The sequence below is a fragment of the Piliocolobus tephrosceles genome, chromosome 1 (assembly GCF_002776525.5).
Source record: "Piliocolobus tephrosceles isolate RC106 chromosome 1, ASM277652v3, whole genome shotgun sequence".
In the NCBI taxonomy this organism is placed as follows: domain Eukaryota; kingdom Metazoa; phylum Chordata; class Mammalia; order Primates; family Cercopithecidae; genus Piliocolobus; species Piliocolobus tephrosceles.
The window spans coordinates 26,081,351-26,108,813 of NC_045434.1; the positions used below are offsets into that span (position 1 = coordinate 26,081,351).

General features: G+C 36.6%; 1 protein-coding gene across 6 annotated transcripts; it reads right to left on the minus strand.

The window, feature by feature from the left end:
- Nucleotides 1-730: 730 nt before the first annotated feature.
- Nucleotides 731-26,045, minus strand: CCDC181 (coiled-coil domain containing 181). Of its 6 annotated transcripts, none has more exons than XM_026448452.1 (7): nucleotides 25,762-26,021; nucleotides 24,307-24,373; nucleotides 23,410-23,529; nucleotides 19,916-20,866; nucleotides 17,995-18,141; nucleotides 3,136-3,290; nucleotides 731-1,063 (listed from the first exon to the last, which is right to left on the minus strand). In XM_026448452.1, the coding sequence occupies exons 3-7, from the start codon at nucleotides 23,524-23,526 to the stop codon at nucleotides 907-909; spliced, it is 1,527 nt and encodes a 508-aa protein (XP_026304237.1). In that variant the 5' UTR covers nucleotides 23,527-23,529; nucleotides 24,307-24,373; nucleotides 25,762-26,021; the 3' UTR covers nucleotides 731-906. The 6 variants fall into 6 exon arrangements, with proteins under 6 accessions (XP_026304237.1, XP_026304236.1, XP_026304239.1 ...); XM_026448451.1 differs by having other exon boundaries at nucleotides 25,688-26,021; XM_026448454.1 differs by lacking the exon at nucleotides 24,307-24,373 and having other exon boundaries at nucleotides 25,863-26,045.
- Between the last annotated feature and the right edge of the window lie 1,418 nt (nucleotides 26,046-27,463).

Here is a 27,463-nt window from a genome sequence, read left to right on the forward strand (position 1 = left end):
AAAATGTTCATGTCTATATACTTTAGTTTCCTCCTCTGCAGAATGACACTAATAGGGTTGTCATATATGATTACATTATTTATATAAAGCATTTATAATACATTTTAAAATGTTTTAAGCTCTCAATAAAAGTTAGCTAATTTTGTAACATACCTAAAAGAGTATTACACATAATTGCTATTTTATCATTTCAAGTTTTATTTCAGATTCGGGGATACATACATGCATTAGTTACATAGGAATGGTGCGTGTTGCTGAGGGTCTGGGTGTGACTGGTCCCATCACCCACGTAGAGAGTACAGTACCCAATAGTTAAGTTTTTCAACTCTTGCTCCCTTCCCTCACTCCCTAGCAGTCCCCACTGTCTACTGGGGACATCTTTATATCCATGAGTACACAATGTTTAGCTCTCGCATATAGGGTGTATTTCTTAAGGTACTAACAGGTGGAATTAGGCCTACCCTATTGCTTAGCTTGCCATGATTATTCAAATCCAAAGTTGACATAAATAGGACTTTAAGGCTGTGAACCAGGCTTGTTTAAGGAGTTACTCCTTCAAACTTATGAAATGTTCCATTGTAATTTTTTAACAATAATAGGAAGTATGAATGGAAATCTGTACCTTTCTTGTTTTTCAGCTAGAAACATTAATAAAATAATTTAGAAGTAGAAAGACATAGAATTCATTTGTTCAATTGGTTGCACAGACTGAGACGGCACAACACATTATAACACTGTGAGAAAAAAGAATTTATTTTGTTCTAGTATTAAAAAAAATTCACTGTCAATAAAAGATAAATACCATTTCCATAATTTAGAGTACAACCAAAGTACACAGACCATAAGAAATTATATCCAAAATTTTGATAGCAGCTGCCCACTGAAATATTTAATAGAACCTTTCAGTTAATAATGATCAGTAAAACGAAAAGGTTTGGCTTCTGACATATATAGGTGGTGCTGTAACTGTTTAGAACGCTTAGCTTCTAGTCGGAGCTGTCTAGTTCTCTCTCTGACAGCTTGTTGCTCTGCTATTTTTTCTATTCGTTTCCTTCTTAGCCATCTGTAGAAAGAGGCATGATCAGATTTGGTGAGTATCAACCTGAATACACTCTTCATGCTATAAAGTTACTACTATAGACAAAATAAATGGACATTTCTTTACAATGAAATACTGTCACAACACAACTTTTTAAGTATTAATTGAAAAATGTAGATTACACCCAAGGCTCATACAAGAAAGGATAGTTAGATTTGGGGTCAAATGTTTGAAATTATCTGTCTTATGATGAACTGCCAACTTAATTGGTTTTTTAATAATAAACACTATTTTATGTGTGCTGTAGGTCCTATTCTTTTTTTAAAAATAGGATTTCTTACCATTTGGTAGATTTCAAATAACTTACACTTTGTAACTAGCTGTATTCTAAAATATTACTTAGCTAGGTTAAGAATACTGTCATGCAGAAATTCTGCCTTACTCTTCTTACAGGTAAATTATAGAGCTTTTAAGTCCACAAAATAGTTCTTAAAGTGAAAAATAAGCCAAACATGAAAACATCAAAAGTAGGAAAGGAAAAGTCCACATTCTAACAAATTCAAGTCTTAAACCTTGTTTAAATAATAGCAAAAATAACTGCATATACACATATACCTGGTATATAAGTGTGTGTGTGGTATGTGTGTGCGTGTATATATATGTGTGTATATATATGCACATACATATATACCTGGGTTTTTTTTTCCGAAATCTAAACAATAAGTGTATTAGAAAAAAAGAAACTTACTAAATATCATAATCTGATGATATGTGGTTCTGAATTGGCTACTAGTTTAAGCAAATAAACTGTAACTCATTTATGGGTCAGTTGGGGAATAAATGGATATGGGTTGGATATTAGGTAATATTGTCAATGAAAAGCAGATTGCAGAATAACATATACAGTATGATCTCAGTATTTTGATATTGAAAATATATGTACAGAGAAATACTTAGTATGCACACTGGTGCTAACAGTCACAATTTCTGGGTGATGAAAAAGTAACTTGAAACTGCTCCATTTTTACAATGCACATTTACTGTTTCTGTTATAATAAAAGGGTATGTTAGAAAAAGAAAAAGGAGGCTGGGCATGGTGGCTCACACCTGTAATCCCAGCACTTTGGGAGACCAAGGTGGGCAGATCACTTGAGGTCTGGAGTTTGAGACCAGCCTGAGCAACATGGTGAGACCCCATCGCTACTAAAAAAAACACAAAAATTAGCCAGGTGTGGTGGTGCACACCTGTGGTCCCATCTACTCAGGAGGCTGAGGTGGGAGAACCACTTGAACCTGGGAGGGTGAGGTTGCACTGAGCTGAGATCATGCCACTGCACTCCAGCCTGGGTGACAGGAAGAAAAAAAAAGAAAGAAAGAAAGAAAAAGGAAGAGAAAAAGAAAAGAAGGAAAGAGCAAAAGAGACGAAAGAAGGAAATGAACTGCAAACAATTGGACTCAATATTCACATTTTGTCCCCCAACTCTCCCCATGCTTGCTAGCAAAAATATGAAGCCACATCTGTATTGTCAGAATTAGGCAATGCAGTGTCTTACCCAAATAACTAAAAAAAATCAGGTTTGCCTTAAATTACCAAAATATGTACCCAAATCTCCTTTGGTTTATACAGATTTTCCTCCTTAGTCCACCTTTCTTTTACTGGTAAATGCAACTTTTATTGGTTGCATTTATTGGTAAATACAGTGCATTTATTGGTTGCATTTACTGATAAATTCAGTTTTTCTGAGGGCTCTGTAAGAGAACCATAACCAATCTTCGACCCATTTCTCACAGAAACAAACAATAAATGATAAGGTATCAAAGGCTATCACACTGGTGCTATAAGAAATAATTTAAGTATTTAAAAGTATCTTGAAGAAAAATTGGTATGCATGTATATAAAACACTCCATATATGTAATATATATAATGGAGTTAAAGAATTATACATTTTTAAAAGCATGAATTTAAAACTGAATAGGTACGTGCTGTAAGAGAAAACATTTTGAGGGATTTTTTTTTTCAATCTTAATTTATCATATAACTTTTAAAATGACCATGAGGAAGGAGGAGGGGGGAAATGCCCTGCCTTTAACTTACTGTTTAAAGGCCCTTTCCCGGCCTTCTGTTCCTTTAAGGAAGAATAAGCATTCCTCTTGCTTTCTTAGTTCTTCTGTCTTTCTTTCTTTCATCTGCTCTTCATGCTTTTTTTTAAGCCATAATCGAAAAGCTTGTTGTGGATCTCTGTTTTCCTGCTGATTAGAAAAACAAGCTTTACTTAGTTTAGATAAACAAGAACTACGTTTTGAAGCCCTGCTTATAGGATCCTACAAGAATACATTTCCTGCTCTTCAATTTTTCATAATAATGCCAGCCTCATTACCTGCATTCCTAGTATCCAAACCAAATACATCACGCTTAACTTTTAAGAATATCTTTCAGAAGTTACTTAACTGCTAAGCCCATTTTTCAAAACTGTAGTTCCTATTGTAAAGGGTAGCCATAAGGATTTTCAGTCATAAGAATTTTCTTATAAAGATAACAGCCATGATAATTTTAACATAAGAAAAAGCTAGTAGGAGTGGCTTATTTCGTGCTCCCTCAAAGTTCATGATGAATATTATCTTCAGGGAATTTTCAGAAGTTGAAAGAGCTCTTATTTGGAGGAATCAAGAAGAAAAAGAGGACAGATTTGGTACTCTTTGCCCTTGGGAAAAGTGTGACCTCATGTGGATTCCTGGCTAGAATGCAAAAGGAAAAGATACATTCATTTAATACTTCCCCCAAATATAAGCTTTGTGATCGAGCTTGTATCTTGCATTTCCCTCATCTGTTTCCTGTATCTTGCATTTTTCCCTTGTTTGTAACCCACATTGCCAAATATGCTCTAGTCTAATTTAGAAGATTATTCAGGATCTTTGATGCACAACTGAACTTTGTGGAGAGGACCCCAGATCTAAAGAATCATTGCCAAACACCTGGAAGTCTGGGAATGGCTAGAAATGACAGAAAAGTGTTCAACTGGGAGTTATAGATCAAAAGAGTCCAGATACAAAGTAATAGGAATAAGTTCTGGTGTTCTATTACAGAGTAGAGTGACTGCAGTTAACAATAATGTATATTTCAAAATAATGAGGAGAAGATTTTTGAATGTTCTCATCGTAAAGAAATGACAAGTGTTTGAGGTAATATGCTAATTATACAATGTGTACATGTATCAAAATATCATACTGTACTCCATAAATACATAAAATTATGTGTCAATTAAATACAATTTTAAAGTTAAAATATTTTTAAAGAGTCAAAGATTCAGAGAGCAACAGGATACATAGGTATCCCCATTCTTTTGTTCTTTCAACAGATATTCATACTATTTACTACCTAACAAGCACTAAAGTACTGAGTTGCATTAATAAAATTAAGGTTCCCTCTCTCACACATTCTGTACTGTACAATAGAGTAACAAGTCATAAGTGGCTATTTAAATAAAATTTAAAATTCAGTTTGCCAGTAATACTAGATACATTTCAAGTGCTTAACAGACACACATGGCTAGCAGCTACTCTAATGGACAGTGCAAATACAGAAAATTTCCATCATCCCAGAAAGTTCTATTGGACAGTGTTCTGCACAGACAGGATAAAAATAAGTGACAGACTGATTGACTGACTGATCTGATTCAAACGAAAATATGGGAAGGAGAGTAATAAAGGCAGCAGTGAGGAGAAAGGATGGTATTTAAATAGAAAAGTGAGGGAGGAAGTTATGGGATATCTGGAGAAAAGCTGTGGTAACAATAACAGCAAAGGAGCTAAAAGGGATTGTGTTTGGCATGATCAATAAATAGCAAAGAAGTCAAAGTGAAGCTGTAGCAAAGTAGCTGAAGAGTGGAAGATGAAGTCAGGGAAGTAGCAGGGATCAGGTAACATATAACCTTGCTGGCCATGGTAGGAACTTTGGATTTCATTTTGAGATGAGAAGCCATTGGGGGTTTCTGAGCATAAGTGACACAGTTTATTCACCACTTTAGAAATATCATTCTGGCTGCTATGTGGAAAACAGACTGAATGAGGGAGAGACAAGGTAGAAGGGGGCTGGGATTTTAGGCTTTTGTAACAGTCCAGGCAACAGAAGAAAATAGTGGTTTAGATTAGGGTAGTGGGACTCTGTATATGCACTGAAGATAGAACCAACATAGTTTGCTCAAAAATTGAATGGATAGTTTTATGTCATGCTTTAAATGATTATTTTAAAAATTATTCCAGGTTTATTAGTATAATAAAAATTCAAGAAAATGTATTTTTAAAATTTAAAGTAAATTACAGCAGAACTATCATCAAAATGATAGACTGCATTGGTACGCAAAGATGTCACCACATAATATCATAGCAAATAACTCTCAAAAGTGGAGGGAACAAAAATAAAAAATTAGAGGAAAATAAAAAAAATTATAAAGATAAAATATGAATTATATAAATAATTAGTGATGGATTAAATTATCTGATTATAAAAAAAGGTTAAATGACTGAATTGGAGACTTTTGCATCTATCCATGATGGAGTAATTGGTATCAGATTTACCCTTCTGCCCTAATTAGCCATAAAGCTAGACAAAATGTATGCAGCAGCTTGATTACTGAGAGTAAGAAAACACATGCTATAACTCCCATATTCACCCTGGCTCTGAACTTGGTGATACCTTCCAGACAACAGTATAGGAAGGAGGAGCCATAGCATCAAGCAGTCATTAGTCCCACTGGGCTCATGAAACAGAGATAGGAGTCTGGGGCTGCTAAGACAGCTGAATTTCCAGGACAGGGTACTAGAAAGGAAGCAGTCATGTGGATGGATGGTCCAAAAGTCTATGCAGGGGTTTCCCTTGGGCCTTGGCAAGGTTTGGGGTGCACATGTGTAGAGTGAGGCTCTGTCAGGTCTGACAGAGAGTGGCTGCTGTTAATGAAAAAGATTACAAAGGTTGCATAGTTTTGGAGACATTGGAGTTCCAATCCAATTATAGTGGGAATACTTCATTGCTTACCTTGGTCAACCACTTACAACCCCAAAAAGGCCATGCTTTGGAAGTACGGATCACGTCCTAGAGTAAGGACCATGATCTAGGACTAGGGACAAAAACAAACTAAACCCATCCTAATGAAGCATAAAACAAAGTCTGACAGGATCAAGAGGATTCCTTACTAATTTAACTGCCTACCAGAAAAAAATTCAATACCCTTTAAAGGAAAACAGTGTATTCTAGATTTCCTTGCAACTTTTTTATTGGGTAAAGATCCACAGTCTATTAACCAATTTTTAAAAATCGCTGGATATCTAAAGAAACAAGAAAACGTGACCCATAATCCAGAGAAAGAGGCCTTCAATAGTAACAGATCAATCCTAACATGACATGGATATTGGCATTTAGATACAAACAGGTCTAATATTTAAGAAATGAAAAGATGAATATAAAACAGGTCTAATATGTAAGAAATGAAAAGATGAATATAATGAATAAACAGAGAATCTCAGTAAAGAAACGGAAACTTAAAAAAATAAACCGATAGAAGGATCCAAGATGGCCGAATAGGAACAGCTCCAGTCTACAGCTCCCAGCATAAGTGATGCAGAAGACAGGTGATTTCTGAATTTCTAACTGAGGTACTGGGTTCATCTCACTGGGGCTTGACAGACAGTGGGTGCAGCCCATGAAGCAGGGCAGGGCATTGCCTCACCCAGGAAGCACAAGGGGTCGGGGAATTCCCTTTCCTAGCCAAGGGAAGCTATGACAGACGATACCTGGAAAATCGGGACATTCCCACCCTAATACTGCACTTTTCCAACGGTCTTAGCAAACGGCACACCAGGAGATTATATCCCACACCTGGCTCAGAGGGTCCCACACCCACGAAGCCTCACTCACTGCTAACACAGTAGTCTGAGATCAAACTGCAAGACCACAGCGAGGCTAGGGGAGGGATGTCTGCCATTGCTGAGGCTTGAATAGGTAAACAAAGGAACCAGGAAGCTCGAACTGGGAGGAGCCCACCACAGCTCAAGAAGGCCTGCCAGCCTCTGTAGACTCCAACTCTGGGGGCAGGGCATAGCTGAACAAAAGGCAGTAGAAACTTCTGCAGACTTAAATGTCCCTGTCTGACAGCTTTGAAGAGAGTAGTGGTTTTCCTAGCATGGAGTTTGAGATCTGAGAACGGACAGACTGCCTCCTCAAGTGGGTCACTGACCCCCGAGTAGCCTAACTGGGAGACACCTCCCAGTAGGGGCCAACTGACACGTCATACAGCTGGATGCCCCTCTGAGACGAAGCTTCCAGAGGAAGGATCAGGCAGCAACATTTGCCGTTCTGCAATATTTGCTGTTCTGCAGCCTCCACTGGTGATACCCAAGCAAACAGTGTCTGGAGTGAACCTCCAGCAAACTCCACTAGACCTGCAGGTGAGGGTCCTTTTAGAAAGAAAACTAAAAAACTGAAAGAACATCCACACCAAAACCCCATCTCTACGTCACCATCATCAAAGACCAAAGGTAAATAAAACCACAAAGATGGGGAGAAACCTGAGCAGAAAAGCTGAAAATTCGAAAAATCAGAGTGCCTCTTCTCCACCAAAGGAATGCGGCTCCTCCCCAGCAACGAAACAAAGTTGGATGGAGAATGACTTTGACGAGTTGAAAGAAGAGGCTTCAGACGATCGGTAATAACAAACTTCTCCGAGCTAAAGAAGGATGTTCGAACCCATCGCAAAGAAGCTAAAAACCTTGAAAAAAGATTAGAAGAATGGCTAACTAGCATAAACAGAGAAGACCTTAAATGACCTGATGGAGCTGAAAACCATGGCACAAGAACTGTGTGACGCATGCACAAGCTTCAGTAGCCAATTTCATCCAGTGATAGATAGGGTATCAGTGATTGAAGATCAAATGAATGAAATGAAACAAGAAGTTTAGAGAAAAAAGAGTAAAACAAAATGAACAAAGCCTCCAAGAAATATGGGACTATGTGAAAAGACAAAATCTACGTCTAATTGGTATACCTGAAAGTGACGGGGAGAATGGAACCAAGTTGGAAAACACTCTTCAGGATATTATCTAGGAGAAATTCCCCAAACTAGCAAGGTAGGCCAACATTCAAATTCAGGAAATACAGAGAATACCATAAAGATACTCCTCGAGAAGAGCAACTCCGAGACACATAATTGTCAGATTCACCAAAGTTGAAATGAAGGAGAAAATGTTAAGGGTGGCCAGAGAGAAGGGTCGGGTTACCCAAAAAGGGAAACCAATCAGACTAACAGCAGATCTCTCGGGAGAAACACTACAAGCCAGAAGAGAGTGGTGGCCAATATTCAACATTCTTAAAGAAAATAATTTTCAACCCAGAATTTCATATCCAGCCAAACTAAGCTTCATAAGTGAAGGAGAAATGAAATCCTTTACAGAAAAACAAATACTGAGAGATTTTGTCACTACCAGGCCTGCCTTACAAGAGCTCCTGAAGGAAGCACTAAACATGGAAAGGAACAACTGGTGCCAGGCACTGAAAAAACATGCCAATTGTAAAGACCATCAATGCTAGGAAGAAACCGCATCAACTAACAGGCAAAATAACCAGCTAGCATCATAATGACAGGACCAAATTCACACATAACAATATTAACCTTAAATGTAAATGGGCTAAATGCTCCAATTAAAAGACACAGACTGGCAATCAGATAAAGAATAAAGACCCATCAGTGTGCTGTATTCAGGAGACCCATCTCACGTGCAGAGACACACATAGGCTCAAAATAAAGGGATGGAGGAAGATCTATCAAGCAAATGGAAAACAAAAAAAAAGCAGGGTTTGCAATACTAGTCTCTGATAAAACAGACTTTAAACCAAAAATCAAAAAAGACAAAAGGCATTACATAATGGTAAAGGGATCAATGCAACAAGAAGAGCTAACTATCCTAAATATATATGCACCCGATACATGAGCACCCAGATTCATAAAGCAAGCCCTTAGAGACCTACAAAGAGACTTAGACTCCCACATAATAATAGTGGGAGGCTTTAACACCCTGCGTCAATATTAGACAGATCAACAAGACAGAAAATTTACAAGGATATTCAGGACTTGAACTCAGCTCTGTACCAAGCAGACCTAACAGACAGCTACAGAACTCTCCACCCCAAATCAACAGAATATATATTCTTCTCAGCACCACATCGCACTTATTCCAAAACTGACCACATAGTTGGAAGTTAAGCACTCCTCAGGAAATGCAAAAGAACGCAAATCATAACAAACAGTCTGTCACACCACAGTGCAATCCAATTAGAACTCAGGATTAAGAAACTCACTCAAAACTGCACAGCTACATGGAAACTGAACAACCTTCTCCTGAATAAAACAACCTTCTCCTGGGTAAATAACAAAATTAAGGCAGAAACAAATAAGTTCTTTGAAGCCAATGAGAACAAAGACACCATATACCAGATCTCTGGGACACAGCTAAAGCAGTGTTTAAAGGGAAATTTATAGCACTAAATGCCCACAGGAGAAAGCGGGAAATATCTAAAATCAACATTTTAACATCACAATTAAAAGAACTAGAGAAGCAACAGCAACGATGTAGAGGCAGCCTCTACATCGAGATCCCGCGGATGGCTGCCTGAGAGGAGCAAGGACAGCTTTGCAGTTCTCCTGAAATTCGCTGAGGAGCAGCTGCGAGCCGACCATATCTTTCTTCATTTGCTTCCACAAGAACCACGAGGACAGAGCTGCCTTGCTCCGAACCTTCAGCTTTTTGGGCTTTGAGATTGTGAGACCGGGGCATCCCCTTGTCCCCAAGAGACCCGACGCTTGCTTCATGGCCTACACGTTCGAGAGAGTCTTGGGGAGAGGAGGAGGAGTAAGGCCGCCTGGGGGCTGGGCATCTGGCCCCTGGGGCCACCCCTTGTCAGCCTGGTGGGTGGAAAGGAAGACTCACTCATCTCACCTGGGTTTGTCCGCATGTTGTAATTGTGCAAATAAATGCTCACTCCAAATTAAAAAAAAAAAAAAATCAATTAAATCAATTAATCCAGGAGCTGTTTTTTTGAAAAGATTAACAAAATAGACTGCTCTCCAGACTAATAAAGAAGAGAGAAGAATCAAATAGACACAATAAAAAAAATGATAAAGGGGGTATCACCACTGATGACACAGAAATGCAAACTACCATCATATAATGAACTATATAATACTAAAAACACCTCTTTGCAAATAAACTACAAAATCTAAAAGAAATGGATAAATTCCTAGATACATACACCCTCCCAAGACCAAACCAGAAATAAGTCAAATCCCTGTATAGACCAGTAACAAGTTCTGAATTGAGGCAGTAATAGCCTACCAACCAAAAAAAGCTGAGGACCAGACAGATTCACAGCTGAATTCTATCAGCAGTACAAAGAGGAGCTGGTATCATTACTTCTGAAACTATTCCAAATAATAGAAAAAGAGGGCCTCCTACCTAACTTATTTTATGAGGCCAGCATCATCCTGATACCAAAGCCTGGCAGAGACACAACAAGAAAAGAAAATTTCAAGCCAATATCCCTGATGAACATCGATGTGAAAATCCACAATAAAATACCAGCAAACTGAATCCAGCAGCACATGAAAAAGTTCAAGATCAAGTCGGCTTCATCCCTGGGATGCAAGGCTGGTTCAACATATGCAAATCAATAAACATAATCCATCATATAAACAGAAACAATGACGAAAACTACACGATTATCTCAATAGATGCAGAAAAGGCCTTCAATAAAATTCAACAGCCCTTCATGCTAAAACCTCTCAATAAACTAAATATTGATGGGACATATCTCAAAATAATAAGAGCTATTTATGACAAATCCATAGCCAATATCATACTGAATGGGCAAAAGCTGGAAGCATTCCCTTTGAAAACTGGCACAAGACAAGGATGCCCTCTCTCACCACTCCTATTCAACATAGTATTGGAAGTTCTGGCCAGGGCAATCAGGCAAGAGAAAGAAATACAGGGTATTCAAATAGGAAGAGAGGAAATCAAATTGTCTCTGTTTGCAGATGATATTATTGTATGTTTGGAAAACCCCATCGTCTCAGCCCAGTCTCCTTAACCTGATAAGCAACTTCAGCAAAGTCTCAGGATACAAAATCAACGTGCAAAAATCACAAGCATTACTATATAGCAATAGTACAAACAGAGCCAAATTATGAGTGAATTCCCATTCACAATTGCTACAAAGAGAATAAAATACCTCGGAATACAACTTACAAGGGATGTGAAGGACCTCTTCAAGGAGAACTACAAACCACCGCTCAAGGAAATAAGACAGGACACAAACAAATGGAAAAACATTACATGCTCATGGACAGGAAGAACCAATATTATGAAAATGGCCATACTGCCCAAAGTAATTTACCAATTCAATGCCATCCCCATCAAGCTACCATTGACTTTCTTCACAGACATAGAAAACACTTCTTTAAAGTTCATATGAAACAAAAAAAGAGCCTGCATAGCCAAGACAATACAAAGCAAAAAAGAACAAAGCTGGAGGCATCATGGTACCTGACTTCAAACTATACTACAAGGATACAGTAACCCAAATAGCATGGTACTGGTAACAAAACAGATATATAGACCAATGGAACAGAATAGAGGACTCAGAAATAATGCCACACATCTACAACCACCTGATCTTTGACAAATGTGACAAAAACAAGCAATGGGGAAAGGATCCCCTATTTAATAAATGGTGTTGAGAAAACTGGCTAGCCATATGCAGAAAACTGAAACTGTACCCCTTGCTTACACTTTATACAAAAATTAATTCAAGATGGATTAAAGACTTAAACATAAGACCTAAAACCATAAAAACCCTAGAAGAAAACCTAGGCAATACCATTCAGGACACAGGCATGGGCAAAGACTTCATGACTAAACACCAAAAGCAATGGCAACAAAAGCCAAAATTGACAAATGGGATCTAATTAAACTAAAGAGCTTCTGCAGAGCAAGAGAAACTATCATCAGAGTGAACAGGCAACCTACAGAATGGGAGAAAATTTTTGCAATCTATCCACTGGACAAAGGGCTAATATCCAGAATCTATAAGGAACTTAAATTTACAAGAAAAAAACAACCCCATCAAAAAGTGGGCAAAGGATATGAACAGACACTTCTCTAAAAAGACATTTATGCAGCCAATAGACATATGAAAAAAAGCTCATCATCACTAGTATTAGAGAAATGAAAATTAAAACCACAATTAGTTACCATCTCACACCAGTCAGAATGGTGATCATTAAAAAGTCAGGAAACAATAGATGCTGGAGAGGATGTGGAGAAATAGGAATTCTTTTACACTGTTGGTGGGAGTGTAAATTAGTTCAACCATTGTGGAAGACAGTGTGGCAATTCCTCAAGGCTCTAGAACCAGAAATACCATTTGACCCAGCGATCCCATTACTGGGTGTATACCCAAAGGATTATAAATTATTCTACTATAAAGACACATGCACATGTATGTTTACTGAGGCACTATTCAAAATAACAAAGACTTGGAACCAACCCAAATGCCCATAAATGACAGACTGGAGAAAGAAAATGTGGCAGTTATATGCCATGTAATAGCATGCAGCTATAAAAAAGGATGAGTTCATGTCCTTTGCAGGGACATGGATGAAGCTGGAAACCATCATTCTCAACAAACTAACACAGGAACAGAAAACCAAACACTGCATGTTCTCACTCATAAGTGGAAGTTGAACAATGAGAACACATGGACACAGGGAGGGGAACATCACACACTGGGGCCTGTTGGGGGGTAGGGGGTTAGCAGGGACATAGCATTAGGAGAAATACCTAAAGTAGATGACAGGTTGATGGGTACAGCAAATCACCATGGCACGTGTATACCTATGTAACACACCTGCACTTTCTGCATATGTATCCCAGAACTTAAAGTATAATTTAAAAAAATAATTAAATACAAGTGAATACTAAGTAAAAGGAGTGGACTGCTGGACTGGAAGATTCAAATATATGACGTCTACACAAACTACTTTAAATATAAAGCCACAGATACATTGAAAGTAAAATATGAATAAAGTTATACCATGCAAATGGTAAGCATAAGAACACTGGTGTGGCTACATTAACCTCAGACAAAACAGACTTCAGGATATGAGGGACATTTCATAAAGGGAAAAGGTCATTATCAGGAAGACATAAAGTCCTAAATGTATACCCACAACATTTAAAATACATGAAGCAAAACTCAACAGAACCACAGGAGAAATAGGCAAGGGGCACAATGATAGATGAAATTATTAACACTATTTTCTCAGTAATTCATAGGAAAAATGGGGGAAAACAATAAGCATGCAGAAGATCTTAACAACACTATCAACCAGCTAGACTACATTGAGATTAATACAACATTACCTCCAATGCAGAATACACAAGGTATACAAGTACCTATGGACAGTTAACATAGACTATATACATACATACATTTTCATGTGTGTGTATACATATATAGCACTGAGCAAGAGAAGCAAATTTCAAAACAATGATGGAAAGACATTTTTAGCTATTTTTCCTAAAAATGGCAATAAAAATTACATCACCTAAGATCTTTTATTCATCTAATGTAAAAAAGGTCATTCCACAATCTATAAATGCTAAAGATATTTTCTGGAAACTATGACTCACATTATACAGGATGTCCCACAGAAATAATCAACATAATGCACTTATTATAGCAATGTATTAAAAAGCCAAATTAATCAGCTACCGAATTGTGCTATATTTCAGCTTCAGTAGAGACAAAGTTCATAAAAGTACTTCAGAATACTATTAGCTTGTGATACTATTTCTCATTAAAATCTATTTTTGAGACAGACTTGAAATGTAGCAAAAAATACTACATATACAAAATAAATATTCAAAGGGAAATATATAACCATGATGTCTTCTACATAAATATTTTGCAATAAATTATGTTCAATGTGACTCATGTTTTCTGAGAATACAATCCAAGATTACTATTTATTATGTACAAATATAGCACAATTATGTACAAATATTGCACAACAGAACACACTGTACATTTATTTTTGCAAATACCCCATTTAAAAAATTCAATACACGGAATGCCATGAGGCCTGAAGGCCCATCATCGTCCAAGAAGCTATCAGCAGTATGGCCATAGCTGTGTTTTCCATGGTCACTGACTGAAACATAAACTCCTATTGTCTTCTATACCTTTAATCACTACAGCAATATGCTGTGCTGCTTCTTTACCCAATCCCAAATTCCTCCTGTCCTTCATAACCCGTTAGTTGTCTGTAATTCCTATTCAATGATATAAAAACTCCCAAATAACATCCATCCTCCCAAGTCACTGAAAGGGATCTGGCCCTAAATTTCCTATCTTATGCAAATTTTGATTCTCCCCCAAGCCACATCTTCTCTGAAACAGAAGCTGCATTTTCTGCCATACTTCAAGTACTTCAGTGGTTAGGCAAATAAATTAATATTCTCTTCATTCCCCCATATGTCTTCGAAATTGTATTTCTCCATTTTCCTGAGAAAACCCATTCTCCTTTGATATTTGTATCATTTGGCCCTATTAAAGATAGTTATCTAACCAACTCTGATCACTCCTGACTCAATATTCCTCTCCATCCCAGTCCCAAGGTATATTTATAACTACATAGAAGAGCCATTGAACATCCACCCCCACAGACCTTTGATTCTCTCATCTTCTATGCCTTTCTCCAAAACACTTGCCACCTATTTCTATGGCCATATCCTCATCGCACAAACTACTCCATCCACAAACTACTCTGAAATCGCTAATTTCCTATCTCCAGTCTCAACATTTCTCCTGAAAACTAGATAAATTTCTCCAACTAATCTTCAGTATCTTCACCTGGATATTTTGTGCGTACCTGAAACTCAACGATTTAAACTGGTCACCCCTCCCACGAGGAGTGCAGTAGGCTTAAGCAGATTCCAGCTGAGAAGCTGTAAGAATCTGCGTGTTCTAGGGTTGGGACGCTAGGCCCCAGTGGCCTGGATTTTCTAGTGGGATCTTATGATCCCGTGGGTTGCACAGTTCTGTGGAAAAAGCAGTTTCCCCTTCTGGGTAGCGTGCTCATTCACTGCAGTCCCTTTGCTGGGGGTGGGGGTTCTCCTTTCCCGTGTAGCTCTCAGGCGGGCCATGCACTACACTATTCTTCCTTCTGTCCATGGGTCACGCCAGCCTTCTAGTCAAGTTTGATGAGAGAACCTGGATACCTTGGTTGCTAGTGAAAGATTCACACGCTTATTATGTTTTTTTCCGATGGGAGCCTCTAATCCCCGCTGTATCTAGTCAGCCATCTTAGCCGCATCACTCCTATTATTTTTACCTCCTTTCCTTTAATGAATTGGATTGAAACATCAGAATACAGTTATTTAATATAGAACCTTACATGTTTCTGACTATAACAGGTATGCCTAGAGTATTTCCCCATTATAGTGTTTATAATCTGCATTTTATTAGGAATTTTTAAAAAGAAATTATACCTTTGCTGTATCTTTCAAGATAATATTCTTTTGTCTACTTACTGATGTGATGAATGATATTAGTAGATCTGTTATTACTGATCCATAATTTCCTTCCTAAAATAAATCTTACTCAGTATATTATTATTTTACTATATAGTATCAGTCAAATTTCTCCATATTTTCTCTTTTAGTTTGTCTTTTCTGCCTTGCTTGTGAAAGCACTGCCCATCCCAAGATTTTAAAAAGCTAAAAACTTCCACAAATGGCATAATAAACACTGTAACAAAAAAATATATTTTCAGACTAGGAAAATATATAACATATCAATAGACAAAGGATCAAAATCTCTCATATACCACTTCGATAATAAAAACCAAACTAAAAAAGGAAAAAGATTATAAGCAGGAAATTCACGGAAGAATACACATGCTATATAAATAGAAAAACCAATTGTTTTTCCTTCTCATTCACACTCAACACAGAATACTTCACCTCTGGTTACCAAAATGTGGGAGGGTTCCCATTTCCCACACTGACAAGCTTAACACCAGCTGGGCATCCTACAGTTTAATCCAATCCTGATAATACATCCCTGGAGTTAGCATCAAATCCCATGTGTTAAGGGCTCAATTCCTCAAGATTGCCTCCACTTCAGATATCAATCAAAAGCCTAGATTGTGACCAGTGCTTCTGTCTGACCAGCTATATATTGCCAGGGTGGGGAGTGGTGGGAACATGACCCTCTCCTCACGTTTAATTTGCTAGAGCAACACACATAACTCAGGGAAACACATTTACAAGTTGATTAATAAAGAATATAATAAAAGACACAAATGAAGAGCTACACAAGGCAAAGTATTTGAGAAGGGGTGTGAAGCTTCCATGCCCTCTTGGGAGCAGGCCACCCTCCCAACACCACATTTCCCATACCCTAGAAGCTCGGGATCCTGCAGCTTCGGGATTTTTATAAAGGCTTCATCACATAGTCATTGAGATTATTAACTCAATCTCTAGCCCCTTCCCCCTTCCTACAAGAAAGGAGTTAGAACTGAAAATTCCAAGCTTCTAATCATGGCTTAGTCTTTCTGGCAGCCAGTCCCTATCCAGGAGCCCACCAAGAGTCATTTTATTAGAACAAAGAGAGTCCTATCACCTAAGAGGTTCCAAGGAATTAGCAGCCCTTTGTCAGAAGCCAGGATAAAAGCTCAGTTATTAGAACCAGAAATACATGTAGAACCCCTATCACTCAAGAAATTAAAAAGGTTTTAGGAGCTGTGTGCCAAAAACTAGGGGTAGAGACCTATATCTATCTCTTATTATTTCTCACACATACTCATACACAAGCATGTATATTATTAATTTGAAGAAAAAATAAGATGATAACCCACACACTGTGTTAGTCATTCAATCTCACACACTGTTGGAGAAACAGGTGTAGCATTCACTCTCACATACTGTTGGAGGAACTATACATTCATATTATCTTTTGGGAGATTATTTTTGCATCTTTAACCAAACATTTCACTCTAAACCTTCAACAATTATAAATTCCCCTCTGAAGAACTTCTCCTACAGATTACTGATGTTCCCATAGAATGTACCTCTTCACTACAGCACTGTTAACTAGCACAACATCGGAACCAACCTAAATATCTACAAATGAAGAATGGCTTAATAAATTAACATTGTAATACCATGCAGCTATTTGAAAAAGAGAGATTTAAACATAATGGCCTAGAAAGAGTTCCATGATGAAGTGAAAAAAACTGAATAAAACTTTTGTCATGTAAATATATAAATATAAGTAAGATATAAAACGATTTGCACCACCCTGTTAAAAGTAGTTACCACTGGAGATGAGCCTGGAAGAGCTTAGGGTTGAATTTTCAACATTTACTTTACATATATATCTTTTTTTAGTAAGGATATGGATGATTTTTAGATTTTCTCTTGGATTTTCTGTTTTTTAAATTCTTTTAAATTAAATAATTTGGTGTCTTTAATTTGCTAAAGATTTATGTAAGATTTCTATATGTCTAGTCTTAAGTGAGATCAGTCTGTAGGGTTTTGTGGGGGGAGGGGGGTGTATCTTTGTCCTGTTTGAATACCAAAGTTACACCTTGAAAAAATGAATTGATAGTTTTCTGTTTTCTGTTCCATCAAAGTCTGAACAAAATAAGAATCATTTCATTTTCACAAGGCCTCTTAGAACCTAATTGTAGTTATCTGCATGTTGCATCTTTTGCAAGGGTAGTTCTTGAACAACTTTTCTACTACTTCCATAGGCTGTTAGTCTGATATCCAGACTCCCTTCTGTAAATAAGTTCAGCTTTCATATCTGTATAAAGTTATTTTTCAGAGAAGTTTTACTTACTCTACTGTTCATGTCTTCAATTTCCTTTGCTCGTTGAATTCTCCTCATTTCTAAGACCTGCTCTCTTTTCTTTTGCAACCATGCTTTAAATACTATGTCGTTCTCTCTCTTTTTTTCTTTCTCTTCTTCTATTTTTCGTTGCTCTTCCTAGTAAAATAATATGAAAAGACATTACTAAAAGAGTAATAAAATTGTATGAATTATCAGAGTAGAGAGATATATTTTGAGATCTGAAATTAGGATTCCCTGATCCTAAAATTTTCCATCAGAAAATTGGTCCTTCTAGGCCAGACGCAGTGGCTCCTGCCTGTAATCCCAGCACTTTGGAGGGCTGAGGCAGGCAGATCACTTGAGGTCAGGAGTTTGAGACCAGCCTGGCCCACATGGTGAAACCCCGTCTCTACCCAAAATACAAACATTAGCTGGGCTAATTTAACAAGTTCATAGTTAAATTTTCTTCAAATAATGGAATTCTAAGTGTTTTCCTTACATTTTGACAATATAGCAAGACTTTCTAATTCCTTTTGATTGAACAGAAAGAAGAGAGGAAAGGAAAAATTCTACCAAACAGTGTAAAATATATTTGAGAATATCTATATACTATTTTCTGAGCCGTAAAGTAGCCCATATTATAGAAAATATAAATGAATTTATTAAAGATTAAATTTTACATTATTTATACATTTCCATTTCACACAAAAGACTTTGGATGCTTTGCATGAATACAGTATGACAAAAGATGATTATCTTTCCAAGGGGAACATTCAGGTATATTACACAGAAGCTAACAGCCAAAGCACTGATCGTTAACGGAGTTGCCAAGGGGAACACTGAAATGATGCACTTAGGTTAGAAAGACAGAGTATAGCAACCCAACCCAGAAAATGTGTGCATAAAAAAGCAAAGCCTTCCCCTGAAACCAACTAAAACATGTTAAAAGTCTTAGTACTTGAAGACCATGTCTTGAGCCAACTTAGGATACCGACACAACAAAAGTGTATTTCAGAACAAAGAGTATGACATTCAGAAAAGAGAATCAAAATGAAAACAGAATTATCCGTCCTTCACACTAAAGACTAACATCAGTTCATTAATAAAAAGGCAGTGACAACTACATAAAATCACTGGTATAACTTTTGTAAAAATATACACACATACCTACACATCTGTGTACAGCAAACATATTGATGTCATTCTCAAAAAATTATTTTGTATTGTCACCAAATTCTTATATTTTGTATGGCTCAGCTTAATACCATTAGGTTTCCAGTAAAACAAAGAATTGGAGCACTGATATAAGTAATTTCGAGAAAACTCACCAGTTTAAGTCCTGGAATTCTCAATTATAAGATACATAGAGTTTCACATAAGAACAAATATGAAAAACAAAAAAATTAATTTCTATAAGGAATTTTGGAGACCTTTCATTAAGAATGTTAGGCTATACTCTTAATCTGAAACTAAAATCCTGGAAGTAAAAGAACTGTAGGCATAGAACATAATATGAAACACACGCAAGTAAAAGAATTACAGTCCAAGTCTTCCTGTTGCCTCCTAAACCTCTACACTTTGTGCCTTCATTTTTCCATCTGACATTTTATTTTTAACTATCATATCAAGATTACTTTCAGCAGTCACTTAACGTCTCGTGAGTCTCACCTTTAAAATGAAAGGATCAGATGAAGTCATCACTGAGTTCTCCGCTAACACAGTCTACTATTCTTTGTGATCCTTACAAGGACCAAAGTAATCACCGTGTTCACTCCATAAATACACATTCTTAATAATCAATCTAACAATAGATAAATAAAGAAATCAAAAGAAGTCTTCAATGGTTTGAACAACTGTTTTAATTCCCATTGCATTTATAAAACAGTAAAACATGCTCTACTTTTAATATAATCCCCACTTAGGTTCTCACCTCTCTTTTCAGCTTTTCTCTCTTTTGTTCCAGTTGTTTTTGTAGTTCTTTCTGTCGAGGGGAAAGACAGTATGTTGAAGTCACTGGTGAGATATGTGCAGACTGTGTCCTGTGATTATATTTCCCATTTCCTTTACTTCGATCTGAGTTGGCAGCAGAGCTTGGACAAGTCTTGCGGTTGAGTGGTGGCTGAGGGATATAAACCAGTGGCTCCCCTGTTGATGAGTGAGTGACAGCATGAATCTTTGCTGCAGAATCTTCTTTCTTGGTGCCACTGACAGAGGAGTTGGAAGATCTGAGTAACAAGTGCTGAGGGTCATTTTCTGTACTACTTGCATTATTAATGGGAGGCAAAAACCCCTGACTCGCAATGTCTTGTAAATTCAGAAGTTCAAATTTTCCATCTCTTTCTACCAGTATTGTCCTATCCTTGTTTTCTTCACAACTTGCATTAGTAAGTGACAGGAGCACATTTTCTTGTCCAAAATCATTGGAAATACATAACTGTGACAGTTTCCCAAACATATTCCTTTCGTTTTCAAAATAATTTTTAGAAGTATTAGTGTCTTCTAGTGGAGGAACTTCCAAATCAACTAATTTGTCCTTGAACTTAAGTTTTCGCTCCCTTTTATCATTCACGGGTTCTTGATTCTGTAGAAGCTTGTTAGCTTGTACAATTTTCTCCATAATATATCTCCTTACTTCCTCATCCTCTTCCTCCTCCAAGTCTTTCTGGCTTTCTAGTTTGGATTCCTGGCAAGAGTTTTCGCTATCTGAATCTGATATGGGATCCAAAGGTTGAATACCTGGTACAGAAATTATGTCATTTCTTCTTGGTGAGACCTCATCCTGCAAAGATTTGCCAGGATCAGAATGCTGTTTGTTGTGCTCTATTACTATTCCATTCTCTTTTAAGTCTTGGTTAATATTCTCCTCCTTCTCACAAGCCATCTAAAAACAAGATATTTTTCAGTCAAAATTGAGATTCTTCATTTATCAGTAGACATACAAAATGGGATTTTCCTGTTCATGTAATTTATTTTATGAATGGGAAAATTTAAGTGTTTATTGCTTATAATTTGCTCATAACATTGTAATTCACACTTATGAGTATTCAAGGGAAATACATGTGACAGCAATGCAGGAAAAATTCAACTTTAAATTTGAATCTGATGTTGATTTTTAAACATTTTTATGCTAATGTATCTAACTACAAATAACAATATTAGCATTCCTTCCCCTATAAAAATTTCCTCTTACATTTTCAGAAAAACAATTTTCAAAAATGTTTCCTCCTTGTAATATTTGCATTCTTCAATCAAACATCTTTCTCCCCAGACCATTTCAAGGACGAATTATTTGGTCAAGTCCTAATCACTTGAGGTTCTTTTAATCTCTTCAGACTATTATTGTCACTATAATCTGCAGGACCTATCTACATTCCAGGTCAATTTTTACCTCTAGATCAGATTTTCATTCTTCAACTATACTCAGAAATTCCAGTAATCCATGCTAACCACCATCAGGTAACTTGACATTACATTAAAAATAATTAATTCCACATGAACCATAAACCAGTATCAGTACAGCACAAAACTCCACTCCACTTCTGCTATATCTAACTAAAAGCTTATATATATATATAAAGATATAGTATATAAATGTATATAACATAAATATTATACATATATAATAGATATAATATATAAAGGTATATAATATAAATATTATATATACATTTTTTCTCTTTGTCAAAGTTCTCTCCCTCCTAAAGCAGTCCTATGGGAGTTACTACATGCTGCTCTCTTCAACCCCTTAAAATCACTGTCCTCCTTCACTTGCTCATAGGTCATCCTGTGCAACAGTGAAGGTCATCTTGTCTGATAGTCAGATGTCCAAAAAGCAAATAAACCTAGCCCATTAAAATGACTGCCAATTAACTGTGATTTAACTAAGATCTCTGTATCACAATTGTTCATTTTAGCCTTCTCTAGTTCATTTTTTTATTTTTCCAGTATCATGAGGATGGCAGATCTCTGGTTCATTCTTACAGTCTCTGTTTCTAAACTCTCCTTTGGCTTTTATTTCTTTTCTTTTGAAAACCCACTTTTTACAAATAAATCTTCCCCTGACCCTCTTATGTGTCTCTAGCTCAGTCATACCCTTTTCTCAAAAGCCTCAAAAGAAGAGGTTATTACAATCATCCACTGGAATGTGTAAGATTCATAACAGCACTTTTATTTTATCCCAGCTATATTTATCCCTAGCACCTAGAACAGCCTCTGATATATGATAGGTGATCATTAATACTTGCTGAATTAGAAAATGAAACAATAAATCATTCCTATTACCTCTCTAATTCTATCACACTGTGCTTTGGATCTCACACCCTTCCAGTCTTGAGAAACTGGTTCAACCTTACCATTCTGGGTATCTGCCTCTACTCATTCTGCTTATTTTTCTGTTAGGATGCATAAAACTCCCATTTAAAAGCCATCTTAGAAAAATCTTTACTTTTGACTCTGTTTCCATCTTCAAATATTGTGTATCCCATGTGTCTTTTCCATTATATTCAAAGCAAAATGGAACTAAGAAATCTGTAATATAAAACCTGCATTTCCTCACAGTCTTTTCCTTAACACCTTTAAAACTGGCTTCTGCTATAATAACTCTGATCATTATCCCTCTGAAGTCACCTATTTATATCCCAGTGCTATTCCTTTTCCTACTTATTGATACTAACTTACATATACACATATATATACACACATACATATGCATATATATATATATGTTTTATAGAAATACATATACACATTATACATATGTAAAGAGAAAGAAATAACCTATCTTGAGGCAGAAACTGGTTAATTTTCCTGGAGTTCCTTTTTACATCTCTGATAAATAGTATGTGACCATGCTTAATGGATCCACTTTTCCTAGAAGTATTCCTGTGACTCAGACTTTGACCCTTTACTTTTTTCTATATATTCACTGCCAAGAAGACCTAATTCAGTCTTAAAGTGTTAAATATTAGCTAAAAGGTCATGTGTTTAGAGGATTTGCTTTATTTTTCATTTATTTTAATAGCATAACCCCATGCTTTTACCCAAGTTCACAGAAAGTGGGAATTAACTGTATTTTTTACTTTCAATGCAATAAATCATGATTTTACTATTTATTTATATTATTTAAATTATAATTTTATAATGGTCATTTTAGTTTTATTAAATGCTAGTGTAATAACTGTTCTCTCACTAATACTTGTTGAATTAGAAAATGAAACAATAAATCATCTGCCTATGCCTTAGGATACAACATTTAAGCAACCTATGCCTCATTTTTCTTATCTTTAAGATGAGGATAATAGTAATTCACCCAATGTAGATCAAAGAAATTTTGTGATGTTTAGATGAGATAATAATGTGAAAACCTTAAAGAATTGCAAAGCACTTTGTAATATAATTATTATGAATGCTGTTGGCAACATATACCTCTATTATGCTGGCATCACTTTTTTCATTTTCATTAATTAACCACTCCAGGTCCTTTTCAAAGTCATCTTCGTATTCTTCACTTTTTTTTGAATCAGTATCTTTAATTTCATTCATTTTCTGTTTGTGAAGGAAATATGCTATAAGATTTTAAAGGCTAAGGTATATGTTATGCCCACTCTAGAGGAGGAATGGCATATGGAGATTAATGCTATAGGTAAGCTAGGTAACACAGAGAAACACAAAATGGAATGTTCAAAATGAACATGCACTTGAATACACCATAAAAGAGAGATTTGCAATGGCAAGACATTTCCATAGGTAAACATTCCTAAAAACTCTCCCACCTTCCCCCAATTCCCCAAATAATTATTGATGTTGGCTCCCTTTCCCTCTCAAGATAAAGTTAATTTTCGGTACACTTTAGGTATGTTGAATTAATAAATAATCCACAAGCTGTTTTAGTCATTAGCTTCGATTTGTTCTCCCCAAACCTTTGGCCAGACTAAGTTATTACTGAATAATAATGTTTAATTATTCAACTTAATTATTATTGAAAAATAACTGTTAATGTTCAACTGTATAATTATTATTATTTTTCTAAACTATTCATTGGACTATAATTCCTTCCAGATATTTATTTTAAACTAAAAATACAAAGCAGATTTGCTAAAGGACTCAAAAGTAAGCCCTTCAATAGTTTCTAAATCAGGTTGAGCACAAATTTTGAAGTGATCTGGAGAAACCAAATCAACACTTCAGAGTGAGTTTCACTTCCTAACTGCAAGACAAGCTAAATTGCTTAAGCTGTTAAGTCTAACTACCCACCAATTAAAAGCAAGGGCACCATGAATGACACAGAATATACTAAAACTCACTGTAATCCAAAATACTCACAGTTAAAATAGCACTTTTCACAGTCACAATGCCTTGGAATAATCAGTTTTCCTTTCAGAGCAGGAATCTTGAAATTTATTATTTTAAGATGTTTGAGTTACATAATTATATATCTTTGGAACTCTTCAGTGCTTTCCCTTATTTTATGATAAACATAGTTCTGAACTCATAAATAAATGGTTGCCTGAAGACTTTAGTAGATATGTTTTATTGTTTACAGAGAATCCCACCCACATGAAAACTAAAATTTAAAATGAAAACATAAGATCTGTATAATAAATTAAAAACACAGTAATTAAAAACTTAACAGGTTAGGGGTCTTTAAGTCATACTATTATGCCATAATTCAAAGGAAAAAAAAAGTCATAGTTAAGGTAACTCTGAGAAGTAAATTAAGTCGCATCAAATCTGAAGTGCAATTCTTTTCCTGTAACTTTAGAAGAAAAAAAAAAACCCCTCATGACTAGTTCTCAAGTAAACAAAGAACATAAATTACAAACTGTGGTTATCAAATCCCTTAAGCCTTTTTCAAATGCGTCACAGGATATTCAACCCCTGCAATTCTTCTAATCTTCATCTCCAGGGTACTGTCCATATGGTACACAGTCAACAAGCTAGAACAAAAATACATCTTACACAATCACTTAACACTTCCTACTTTATGCTTGTGAGTTTCGCACATTTAAATTTCAACATTTATCATCAGTAAAAATCTAGGTAAGTGGCTTAAACCAACTCTACCCTCTTAATAGGTAACCGTAGTAAGAGACGGAAATCAGTTCCTTCCTCCCTGTCTGGTAAATCCCATGTGGATAGGTGAACTGCTAATCTTTCAGTAGGAGTCTTAAACCAAGTCCATATGTATACATAATTTTGATAACTTTCTTCCAGAATTCAGGATATTCAAAAATAGTTTAATCTAAATAATGGAGTCCCGTCCTACAGCGTTTTAAACATATGCTTGCTTAAAAATCTAAGAACTGAAAGCATGTCAAAGAGAATGCCTTTTAATATAAAATAAGTACTTAAGCAAAAACTAATCCATAACATCATGAAACCATCTGGCCCATTATTCCTGTGTATCCTGCCAAGACTGTGATCCTATACGTTTTTAAAAAATCATAACCTGTCACAAAGTATAATGATAAATATTTTATGAACTTAAGGTGATAATTTTAATCTGTATTCAGGATCCCAAGGTACCACCAACGAAATGAGTATCACTGCCTCTTAATGGAAGCTACAATTTCGGTAGTGACTTTTTCTCCCAGGGACAAAATAATTACTCTCCACGTTCAAGAACTTTGAGAGGGGAAAGAATATGACAAAAACTTAGTCTAAGCTACCCTCAGAGAGTTTCCGTGTTACCAGACTTCCCCACCTATGCCAGACTCGGTGGACCTCGGACTCCAGAGGATAAGACGCCACGAGAAAGCTTCTTCCCTCACGACCTACCTTCCCTCCCAGCTCTACCAGACGTTTATACCTTTACCCTCTATCCCACCATTAATATCTCCGCATCGTCCTTCCCTTCTCTCCCTCTATATCCCTCCTGCCTGTGTAAAATGCGGCGGCTGGGGTCACAGAGATGACCAGGGGAGTTCTCCTCTCCTCCTCTTTCTAAGCTCTTCACATTGAGGCAAAGGAGACCCCGTCACCCGCCTCCGCGGCAGCCAGGCCCACACTGCCATGGCAACAGCGTGCCTCTGCGTCCTCCATCCGGGCCTCTCTACGAGAGCGACAAAAACCCGCGCAGGCGCACGCGATATCCCCAGAACGCCTACCCCTCCCGGCACCCATCCCGGTGCTTGCAAAGGTCCGGTCAAGCTGAGGTTTCTATGGGGACGACCAAGTAATCCACGCATCACAAACGTTATTAGAGACTCGCGAAGTGCCGCTGTGTTGGTTGTGAAATTTCCCTCTTGTAGCTCTCTCGTCAGATTTAGAATTCCTTAGGACAACTTCTAAAACTATATTTCTATATGTTATGTGCTTCGCAGTTAACGTAAAAAAGTAGTTTTTAGTTTTCATTAGTAGATAAGCAAATTGCTAATTAGTTACCGTATTTTTGACCCTCAGCTTTTTTTCCGATTCAAAACCAAAACTTTACCCAAGAGAGTTGCCAAAGAAAATATAATTTTTGTTCCAGCTTTGAGGCAGGTCAAAATGTCAACTAGAATTTTCTCAAATTCCCGCTTATCTTTATGTATAAAGGGAAAGCAAGATGAATTTTAGATTGTGGTGAAAGTTGAGAAGATTTTAACAACTATCCATTCCCAGCCAGAAACAAATAAGAACTGGGAGAAGTAAAAATATTTCCTCAGTACAATGCAGTGTGTTCAGATTATTTTTAAATTGTTTATTATTAGGATTTCTATCACTTGATATGATGGAGAGCACCTTTTCTCCAAGAGAGGCAATGTAAAATTAAATTTTTAGATATTCTTCAAGTTATAGACATAAGGTTTTTTAAAATGGAAGGTTAAAATGAATTGTAACATTGAGTGCACTTCCTAGATGTGGTGTAGTTGTAATGACCTAATGTTGCTACTGCTTCAGCACTTGAAAAAAGAAACCCCCAAAAAGGTTATTCACTGTTAAAGGTTGAAGGAATTTTAGTCAAATCTCCTTTAATGGATGTAGAGTTGTAGAGTTACTTACCAAAGCTGGAAGTAGACCCTGGGTTTCAGAATTCCTGGGTTAATAGCTTTTTCCTCTGGTCATCCCCCTAAATTTGTATTTTTCAAATAATGGGTGCTAGCGGCATTTTTTTTTAAGTTTCAGTAGGTTTTGGGGGAACAGGTGGTGTTTGGTTACATGGATAAGTCCTTTAGTGGTGATTTCTGATATTTTGGTGCACCCATCACCTGAGCAGTGTACACTGTACCCAATATGTAGTCTTTTTTTGTTTTGTTTTGTTCTGTTTTGAGACAGAGTCTCGCCACTGGAGTGAAGTGGCACAATCTTGGCTCACTTCAACCTCCATCTCCCGGGTTCAAGCGATTCTCGTGCCTTAGCCCCCAGAGTAGCTGGAACTACAGGCACACCACCACACCTGGCTAACTTTTTGTATTTTTAGTAGAGATGGGGTTTCACCATGTTGTCCAAGCTGGTCTCCAACAACTGAGCTCAGGCAGTCCGCCCACCTCGGCCTTCT

What these genes read in the sequence shown, in the direction of transcription:
- CCDC181 (XM_026448454.1), bottom strand. Translation starts at nt 23,526, where the DNA reads ATGAATGAAATTAAAGATACTGATTCAAAAAAAAGTGAAGAATACGAA. An exon ending in GAGAAAAGCTGAAAAGAGAG is followed by an intron (nt 18,142 to 19,915) that starts GTGAGAACCTAA and finishes TTATTTTACTAG; the next exon opens with GAAGAGCAACGAAAAATAGA. An exon ending in TTGAAGACATGAACAGTAGA is followed by an intron (nt 3,291 to 17,994) that starts GTAAGTAAAACT and finishes TTTTCTAATCAG; the next exon opens with CAGGAAAACAGAGATCCACA.